We start from the raw sequence: 9,967 nt of genomic DNA, 5'->3' as shown, positions 1-9,967 counted from the left end.
CATAGGTCCCCTGTGTGTGATTCTGGGGTGACACCAAGAGGGATGTGAAATTGCCTCTGCGTGGGCCTATCGATGTCCATGTGTGATAAGGAGTGGGGTACAGAGAGGAGGTCTCCTCAGGGCAAGTTCAAATGACAGCCTGCGCAGTCCTCTGGGGACCCCAGAAGCTATTCTTCCCCCACGTCCCCTGCCTCTCTTGGTCCCATGTTGAAAATCAGAATAAAATAAAATAGATGCAAACTGAGAGGACTCAAGAGTTTCAGCGGGAGCAGGAAGGCAGGCGTCTGGGAAGAGGTTGCAGTGCCCGTCCTGGCTCTTTTTTTCTTTTCCAAGAGGGAATAGTGTCACCGGCCGGTGGGGAGAGGTAAGGCGTCCTGTCCCCTGTGCAGTCTGAGGCGGGGAGGGGTGGGAGAGAGTCCTGGCTCACAGGCCTCAGCACCCCTTGGCTGGACCTGGGGTGTCACACGGAGTGGGCAGGCTCACTCGCAGGCTGATGCCACCGACGTGACGCTGGTGATCTTGGTGGAATCGTCAGACCAGGGCTGCAGGTTCTGCAGGGCGAAGAGCGAGGAGTTGTGCACACATAGCGGGTCGGCGGGCAGCGGCTGCGCCAGGCTCTTCTGGAAGGCCTCTTGCTGCAACTGCAGGAGGATGCGGTTTGCCTGCTGCCTCTCGGCCTCACGCTCCTCCGCGGTCTGCCGCCTGCACCGGGGACAAGCCATTACTGACACTTAGGGTGCCCTCCCCAGAGACAGCCTCAGTGAGCACTGCTTCTCTTCACTGCCCCCAACACCAGCTTGGGCCCCTTTAATGCATTCCCTTGTCTTGAGGGCCCTGACTCCTACAAAGACTGAAAACCCCAAAAGTAGATGGAGCAGAGCTATCCCGGGGGAGCTGTGGGAAAGTCTGCCGGGCCCAAGCAGCTGGGGCTCCCGTCTATGCGCAGTGCCCACACCCTCACTAGCCTTGGACGGTGCAGCCAGGGGTTGGATGGCATCTCGCCTCTCCCCAGCCCTGAGGAAGACCACATGCCGTCCTAAGCCAGAGGGGCCTCAGCTCTCTGCCAGTCCCGGGCAGCAGCAAGGGTCGGGTGGATACGAGCTGCCCTGCCAGACCTCTCTTCTCCCCCTTCTCTCTGGGAACCTCTCCCAGACCTCGGACCTCCTGGGCTGCCGAGCCCTGTGCCCTGCCCGGACTCCCGCCGGGCCAGCCCGCTTCCTCCGAGGTGGTCCAGGGAGGCGATGACTCACTTATTCCATTTAATGCCTCCCCTCCACCCGTCAACTGAGATCAAACGTCTGTCTCTAAGGTGGACAGACCTAATGGGAGTCCCCGGGGCCTCCAGAAGCAATTTGTAGGCGATCGATGAAGCCGCGCAAAGCCAGCCAGGGCCTCTCTCAGCGGCGGCCACAGGCCTCCTTCCTGCCGCCCTTCTTGCCTTGTCGCTCTGTCTCTCTGCCTCTAGTCTTCTTCTTCTCCCCTGCCTTTCCAACGGCCTGAGTGTCTCTCTTCCGTTAGGCTTTGTGTCTCTCTCTTGTTTTCTCTCACCCCCACCTCCTTCATTCTCTCAGAATGAGGGGAATTTGTTTGAAACGAAAATTGGGGTTTCAGGCATCTATTGTTTTCCTTTATTATACAGAAGACCTCTTCGGGCTGCCTGCTTTTCTCCCCTTCTCCCTGGAGTAGGGTGTCTATCTTTGCCCCTCCCTTTGTGTTTCAGTTTCTCTCTCTGCCTGCCACTCTGTCTCCCTCTGTGCCCCCCACCCACTTGCCTAGTCCCTCCCCTCCCCTCGGCTGCAGCCCTGGGTGAGCCTTGGGAACACCAGTGCCTCCCCTACCCCACTAGCCGATGCTCCCTCTTTAACTGGCTTTCCAGAGGTCTGAAGAGGCGTCCCCCACCCCTTCCCCAGTGGCAGGAATGTGGTGGGGGCGGGCAGCAGACTTGCGGGGCAGTGGCTTCCTTTGTGGCCACGACAGCGGAATCCCGGGCAGATTCCTCGCCTTCATTCAGAAAAAGAGGAAACTCCAATTCCTTCCTCCCGCCCCAGGCCCGCCCGGCCCGGCGCCGCCGCTGACTTCGCCCAGACTCTCTTGCGCTCCCCCCTGAGGCCTGAGCTAGCGAGAAACTCCTGGCGTGTGTGGAATCGAGAATGCGGGCCATATGTGCGGGAGGATGCAGGAGTGCAAGAGGGTGCGGCCCGAGAAAGCGCTGGTGTGTGCGGAGAATAAGGCAGCCTGGGAGTGTGTGGGACGCGTTTTGTACGTAAGGGTAAGAGAGCGAAAATGAGAGAAGTGGAAGTATATGTGGGGGGGAAATTAGTGTAGTTGCGGGTGTGAGACGGGAGAAGGAGAAATGTCTCAATCACACACACACCCATCTGCTCCTAATTGATCCCCCGTTCAGTGGAACCCTCGAAAACCCCGCCGCAGCCGGTGCGGATTGATTTTCCCCTTCCAGGATTGGGGACCGGCTGCGAGACGGCCGGGCATCTGGGGAGGAGAGAGTCAGCCGGGACCAGGCCGGCGGTCTGGGGCCCCAAACGCTCTGCCGGGAGCCCCGGCTGGGGCGCAGAAACAAGGCGCAGGCCGTCCTGTCTCCGGGAGAGACGAGAGGCATCTCCGTAAGCGCGGGTCTGCGCAAACAAAAAGTCTCTCAGGAATCACTGATCCAGGAAGCCCGGACTGCATACACCGTGCTCTAACTCGGCTGTTTCCCCAAGCAGCTGCGGAGACCAGCCTCGTCTACACTGGCACTGAGTTTGCCTGCCAGACAGCCCTGAAGCCTCCAGAAAAACAGAGCCGGGCTCTCCAGCCCCAACCTGGTCATTGGCCTCGATTGCTTTCCATTCCCCGAGAGTCTAGCAGGAGCGGCTCGCTCCTCTGACCCGATCCGGATCGGAAACCGGCGAGCGGAGGGAGGGTGAGGCCGCGAGAGAGGCCCCGAGTCAAGAGCTGCCACGCCTGCCCCACGCGCTCACCTCCATTTCGTCCGCCGGTTCTGGAACCAGGTTTTGACCTGCGCGTCGGTCATTTTGAGCGCCTTGGCCAGGGCGGCGCGCTCGGCCGAGGCCAGGTACTTCTGGCGGTGGAAGCGCTTCTCCAGCTCGCAGATCTGCAGGCGCGTGAAGGACGTACGCGGCTTCTTCTTCTTGGGGGGCGTCCGGTTCTGATAGGGGTGACCTATACGGCGTGTTACAGTGAAGGGTGAGAGGGCCACTGGAGCGGGAGACAGACAGACGGCAGAGGCAAGCGGCAGAGCGTCAGGAGGCGTCCCAGGCCCGACACCCCGCGAGTCATCAAGCGCAGCGGCTAGACCCCAGGAGCAGGGCCCTGATCCTCCCGTCAGTCCTCAGCTCCAAGCCCGCTGCAGGAACCGGCCCCCTCCCGCCGCCAGGCCGACGCCGCCCCTGCCACCACGGAGGCCTCCCTAGCCCCGGGCTCCCACGTGCCCAACCAGACCCACCGGCAGTCGCCTCCCCAGTCTCCTTGAGGGACAAGTCTGAGGCGAACTAAAGGTCACAGTACCCCACCACCCCAGGCCTCCACCTCAGAGAAGCTACTCAACAATAAGAGGCCATTCTTGGTCAAGGTCCTAGACCCTGGGTCCTGACCTGAGGCTCCATCACACAGCAACCTACACAGACACGTCACATACCACAGGGTCAAATTATAGATCTATACACTCAAATAGGCAGAAACACAGACAAGCAAAGGTGCAGACACAGAGGCAGACACACACAGGACACAGGGCAACACAAGGAGACAGTCACTCACTCCCTCAGAAACTTCTTCAGGCCTAGAGCAAGATTAGGGCGGGCTGTGGCTCCCCTAGGTAGGCCCTATGTGGAGTACCTTTCACCAGAGGCCGATGACCAGTGGGCCCCAGGCTGGGCAGTCTATCAGAGCCCTTCAAGACTGGCCTGGCCTGTTTGAGGGGAGTGGGATGGGCACCGGACCCTGCCTCCGCAAGCCTGAGAGGACTTGGTTTGGGGCAGTGTGGCCCCTTGAGTACAGGTCCCTTCCTGGAGGCCCAAAGCAGAAAGGCTGTTCTGCCTCTCCTCACCCCACACGCGTTTGCGCAGACCCACAGTCTGGGCCAAAGTTCCAAGGCTGGAACAGGAGCAGGGGGACTAGGGAGTCTTGGGGTCGCCTAGCCCAGGGTCTAGCTCTATGCTACCTATCCTACTCCGCCGACAGCCCCTGGAGGATGAGGCTTGTGGGAGTCCCAAGTCGCGGTCGGCAGCGGCCTGTGCCTTCTGCCCTCTTCTCTCTAAGGCCAGCCGGGAACCCAGACTCGACTCGTGGCTGCTTCCCAGGGGGCTTGAGGGCCTGGCCCGGCGGGAGGATCGTGGTCTTGGATCCAGGGAACGTAAGGGCGGCGGGAAGTGAGGCCGAGAAAAGAGACCCGCGCAGGAGCGAGAGCTGAGAGCTGAGTGCCGAGGTCGGAAGCGGGAGCGGAGGGAGCCGGGGCGAGCGCAGGCAGGCGAGGAGCAGGCAGCGGAGAGTGCGTAATCGTCCCTTGAGTTGTCCTTCGGCCGCCGATCGATCTCGGGCCTGGCCCGTGCATTATTCACGCCAGAGGGAATTGGCCTGGGCCCGAGGGGGAAGGACGCCGAGCCGGGACAGAACGAAAATGAAGCGGGCGGCTCGGCCTCACGCTGCCACCGACCAGGACGAAGCCTGAAGTCCGGGAAGAAGGGCCCGCCAGCTGCGCTGCTTTACTTGGGCTCGAGGTCTCTGCTGGGCCCGGCAGCGCGACGGGCACTGGAGTTCGGAGCGGGATGTGTGTATGTATGTGTGTGTGTAGGGTACAAGGGGTGGGGAATCTGTTAATCTGTTCTTGCCTTGCGTCTGATTCTGGGTCTAGCTCTTTCGGCCGGAGAACGTCGGCCGGGAGGGAAGAAAGAGTTTGTTCACATCGCGCCTCTTTCTCCGAAATTACAGAGCCGCAATGCCGGCGGAAGGTACTCCCGAAGCTATACATCCCCCTTCCCTCCGCCTGACCGGGCCCAGGGACTCTGAGAGGGCATCAGGGTGCGCTTCTCAGAGCACGGGTCCTGCGGAAGAGTCGCGGAGCGGCCCACGCTGGGAGAACTCTTCGAGCATGACGATCCCGCGAGCATAGAAAGGTAGCAGACGGCTGAACTTGGGGGAAGCACGGAGAGGAGCTGGGCGACCTGGCGCGCAGAGGGGGCTGCGGGGAGCCACTGGGCGGGAGAAGGGTATCGCAGAGCCCGGGCCGCGGCCAGGCGGGGCGCGCGCGGGCCGGACTCACCTGTGAACCTGTCCTTTGTGTATCTCCGGTTACTCTCCATCCAGGGGAAGGTGAGGCCGGTGAGGTTGTTGACGCCCGGCACGGCAGGCACGGAGGGCACGGTGGGCAAGCCGGTAGCCAGAGGCTGAGGGTGGGCCACCGCTCCAGCTAGCGGTCTGTGCGCGGGCACACGGATCACCCCCGCAGCGCTCAGCGTCGCCCCCGCGCCGCCGCCGCCGCCCCCGCCACCGCCGCCGCCGCCGCCGCCCGGACCGGGGCCGCCCGCCAAGGCCATGTTCATGTTGTAGGAGCCGGCCAGCGGGCCCATGCTGCAGGCGCCGCCGCCGCCCCCCGCCGGGCCACCAGAGCCGCCCGGACCGCCAGCGCCATAGGCCCCTGCGCCCCCGGCCCCCGCCCCGGCTGGGGGGCCCCCGCCGCTGTAAGCGTAGGGGCCTCCAACCAAACAGCCAAGGCCATATTCTCCGTCCTGGAGGCGCGAGGCGGGCCCCATGCAGCCGCCCTGGTCCGGGCTGTTGAGGATCTGGTCGATGCCGAAGCTGATGGGCTCCGCGTGGCCCGGGTGGAGATGGTGCGGACCCAGGTGCTCCATACTAGCCCCCAGCCCCGGCCCCGCGGGGGGGCCTGGGCGGCGGCGCTCTCTGTGCTTGGCTCGGAGGGCAGCACGGAGGGGCGCGGAGGCGGCAGCGGCGCCTGGCTGCGCGGAGACTTGGAGGCGAAGTGCGCGGAAGGGCTAAAGTAAGGGGGAGGGGAAGAAGAAGGGGCGCCGTATTCTTCCCCTCTCCGCCTGCTCCTTCCCCTCTCCGGCTCCTCGCTCGCTGTTGACTCTGGGACATCAATCACCGGGCGAAAAAGCCTGGTGCGAGCGAGCCCTGCCGTTTCGGCCGGGTCTCTCCATTGGCTGTGCGCGGAGAGAAGCGGGGTGAATGACAGCGCGGGGGAGGGGCGGAGAGGGGGCGAGGGAGGCCGGGAGCCAGACAGATGCAGGAGCCAGAGACAGAGGGACGGAGACAGAGGCTCAGAGAAGTAGTTCGGGAAGAGAGAGAAGAAGGGAACCAGAGACTTAAAAGGAGAAAGGAAAGGAACAGGAGGCGCCCATTGCCGGAGACGGATAGACGACGGACCCAAGGAGGTGGAGGTCCGGCGTTCTTCCCAGCCTGGCAGGAGCCGTCCCCTCACTTTGAATTGGACCAGAGGGGTCCAGCCTGTCAGGCCTCTGGGGGAAGAGGTGTCCCTGCGCTACTGGAGAATCCTCCCAGGGGCTCAGCTGGGAAGCACCTGTCTGTCAACCAGAGGATTTACTCCAAACTTCAAGTCCGGCTCTTGAGACAGAAGACTGTCTACTCCGCAGGTATGGAGCCCAGGCCCCTGAGGCAGGAAGGTGAGTTCAGGCTTGTCCTTCCTTAAAACAGTTGTTCATATAGTCCATGAACAACTGGCTATATGTTGTTGAAAAAATCAACCACCACCCCAGCTCAACCTGGTTAGAGAAAATGAGAAAGGGAAGACTCCCTGAAAGTCAGGCACAAGTCAAGGGAGTTGGCGTGGCTCCTACTGCCAGGGTGCCATTTGCCTTAAGATACTCCTTTCCTTGTAAATAAACAGATGCCTCAAGAAGCAGTTCCCACAGTATGTGAATGAATTCAGTCAGAGTGCTTTCACCCAGCAACCAGCCCAGGGCAGGCTATTCCAAGCAAGAAACCTTTGGACTGTAGTGAAGCAGAGGAGTTATTTTCTTTCTTTTGAAATCTTGGGAGGGAGGCCTAGGGGCCTAAAGTACTGGGGGCTGGGGACGGTGGGACCAAGATCAGGGCAGTATATCCAGGACAAATTTAGGCCTTTTCAAAGTTTTGCCTGTGGCTGACTGGCTTAGAGCCCAGGAGAGAAGAAGGAAATTCCCTTCTTCTGCTTCCTCTCTTTCCCCTCTCCAGCAGGGAAAGGTCCACTCCCTCCCAGGAGCGGAGGCTGGGAAGGGCACAGGCTGGACCACCTGGGATCTATTTCTGGTGTATTTCAGATTCAACAGGCCTTCAGCGAGGGGCTATTTCTATCAGGCAAGATGCTAGAATATGAAGTCTCACATTCTACTTCTCAAGTCTCATTGCAACATATTTGCTTTGGTCACATCTGTTATTTCCACTTGCAGAGATCTCCTTGGAGGCAGGGAATGGCTTACTCATCTCTGTTTCCCGCTGTGAAGTACAGCCCCAACCCACAAAATATACTCATCTGGGATGAGAAACAAATGAATGAACCTCCTTATTCAACCAATGTTTATTGAGTACCTACTATGTGTCAGGCATTGTTCTTGGCATTAGGAAAACAGCAGTGAACCAAACAAAGTTCCTGCCCTCATGGAGCTTATATTTCACAGGGGTGGTCAGACCATAACAAAGAAGCAAATTCAATAAGCCAGATAGTAATAAGTGTTAGAGAGAACACTATAAACTCTACACCAACTCTTCAAGATGAGTATCACCCCTATTTTACGGATGCAAGAGAACCAAATTTCAGAGAGGCTAAGTGACCTGATCAAGTTGGAGGAGCTGGATTTGACTTGCTTTTATGGGTTAGCCTGGAAACCTGGTTGCTAGTTATAAGCACATCTCTATGGATAAAACCTTGTCTGGACTCCACGCAGGTGGAAAAATGCCCATTCAAGACAAAGCCACATGTGAAGCCTGTTGTTGTTTTTAAATATTAAGCAGAAACATGAGGAAACAGCTCAATTTCCTTTCCAGTTCTCTTTTCTCCCCGCCCCCCCCCCCCCCATCAGGTACTACATCTCTACACAGGAGCTTCCATAACTTTCTTTAATGGTTGTTGTTTGAACCTGAGTTGTCTCTTTCCTGCTTCTTATCTCCAGGGAACTAAAGCAGAGATAAACATGAATATTTTACTGAGAAACTACTATGTACCAGACACCACACCACACTGATCTCATTTAAGACTCATGACGACCCTGTGAAGTTAATAGGAACATCCTCATTTCTTTTAATAATTAAGAAAATGGAATGAATGTTCATAACAGTATTATTCATAATGGCCCCAAAGTGGAAACAACTCAGATGTCCATCGTCTGATGACTGGATAAACAAAATGTGGTATGTCCATACAATGGAATATTATTCAGCCATAAAAAGGAAGTCCTGGTTCATGCTACAACATGGGAGAACCTAGACAACATTAATGCTAAGTGAAAGAAGCCAGGCACAAAAGGCCACATGTTTTATCATTCCATTCATGTGACCCATCCAGAACAGGCAAATCCATAGAGGCAGAAAGTAGATTAGTGGTTGCCAGCGGTTAGGGGGAGGAGGAAGGGGGAAGTGACTTCAAATGGATATGAAGTTTCTATCTTGAGTGATGAGAATATTCTGGAATTAGATAGTGCCGATGGTTCCACAATTTTGTGAATATACTGAAAACCACTGAATTGCATGATTTAAAGGGCTGAATGTTATGGTACATGAATTACAGCTCATTTTTAAAAAGAAGAAACAAAAACTGAGCCTCAGTGAGATGAACAAAATTGCCCAAAGTCCCACAGTCAGAAGAGGATTGATCTGAGATCCCAAAATCTGGACTGTTGTCCCTGTAGGAGGCTGAAAATAATGGGGAGGGAATGCTTCAGCTTCCTTTGAGGCTGGGTCCCAGTGGCCCTGCTCCTCTCAGTCAAGAAGTCACAATTGTGTCTAGCCACAGTTTTTCCTACTGCAATTAAAACCCTTTCTAGGTTATCCTTTGCTACTCTCTGGCCCAAGTGGGAAACCCCTTGATGTGTTCCTAACATTCTTCTCCTTCCTCCCTTCCTCCTCCCCCAGACGTACCTTCCCAGCCCCTATGGCTTTCCAACCCTGCCTGTTCCAATCCTTCGGGCATCTGCCTCACTTACCTCTTGAACTCCTCAGATCTGGTACCAGTTGTCCAAGGTACCTGGGAGGAAGCCTCACCCTTGCTGGCCAAGTCTGAGGTTGGCTGAGGTCACAGCTAAGACTGACAGGATGCTTTTCTCATCAAAATCCAGCAACCCAGAGCCATCCTGACTTCCCCCTGCCCTCACAGCTGCCTGCCTGCCTGCACTCTTCTGTACTTCCCACCCACCTCTCCTGCTTATCAGAGTCAAATTTTATCTCAATCCAGGTTTGAGGTAATGGCTGCCCCTAGCTGGGGTTCTTTGAATCCAGCTTGACCTCAGCCTTTGTCTTCCAATGGGATAGTTGCTGAGGGCCAGGGTTACCCTCTCAGTCCCTTCTTGGCCTGGGAAGATGAGACAAGAGGTGAGGAGTCCTGGGGTTCTGGCCCCTGCCCCTCCCGAAGCAGTGTTACCTGAGCACAGTACTGCAGGTTGGAGTTTTCTGAAATGGGGGAGGAGACTCACGCTGAGCTTATATTTGGTGCAGCTTCTGTATTTCCACAGCACTTTTGCATGCCTTGCAGAGCAGCCCTGTTAGGAAAGAGGAGGGGAGAGAAAGAAGCAGGACTCACACAGCACCCATGATGTCCTAGGCACCTTCAGTCACAGTAATTATCTCATCTCATCCGCAATAATCCTGTGATGTGGCTTTTATCTCCATTTTACAGATGCAAAAACTGAGGCACTGAAAGCTGGAAAGGGAAAGACACTGGACTCGAGTGCTGATTTTCTGACTCCATTCCTTACAAGCTGCTTCCTCAACACCAAACTTGGCAGAT

The 9,967-nt window shown here is 57.3% G+C and overlaps 1 protein-coding gene across 1 annotated transcript; it reads right to left on the bottom strand.

Annotated features, from left to right (window-relative positions):
- Nucleotides 1–479: 479 nt before the first annotated feature.
- TLX1 (T cell leukemia homeobox 1) lies at nucleotides 480–5,864 on the bottom strand. The gene is made up of 3 exons (XM_046650183.1): nucleotides 5,276–5,864; nucleotides 2,979–3,180; nucleotides 480–702 (listed from the first exon to the last, which is right to left on the bottom strand). Exons 1-3 carry the CDS (start codon nucleotides 5,862–5,864, stop codon nucleotides 480–482), a joined length of 1,014 nt encoding a protein of 337 aa, XP_046506139.1.
- Between the last annotated feature and the right edge of the window lie 4,103 nt (nucleotides 5,865–9,967).

Source organism: Equus quagga, chromosome 2, assembly GCF_021613505.1.
Source record: "Equus quagga isolate Etosha38 chromosome 2, UCLA_HA_Equagga_1.0, whole genome shotgun sequence".
Taxonomy (NCBI): Eukaryota; Metazoa; Chordata; class Mammalia; order Perissodactyla; family Equidae; genus Equus; species Equus quagga.
Note: the sequence above shows the minus strand (reverse complement) of the source record. Positions and strands in the feature narration are given on the sequence as shown.

What these genes read in the sequence shown, in the direction of transcription:
- TLX1 (XM_046650183.1), bottom strand. Translation starts at nt 5,864, where the DNA reads ATGGAGCACCTGGGTCCGCACCATCTCCACCCGGGCCACGCGGAGCCC. An exon ending in CACAAAGGACAGGTTCACAG is followed by an intron (nt 3,181 to 5,275) that starts GTGAGTCCGGCC and finishes CACGCCGTATAG; the next exon opens with GTCACCCCTATCAGAACCGG. An exon ending in AACCGGCGGACGAAATGGAG is followed by an intron (nt 703 to 2,978) that starts GTGAGCGCGTGG and finishes TCCCCGGTGCAG; the next exon opens with GCGGCAGACCGCGGAGGAGC.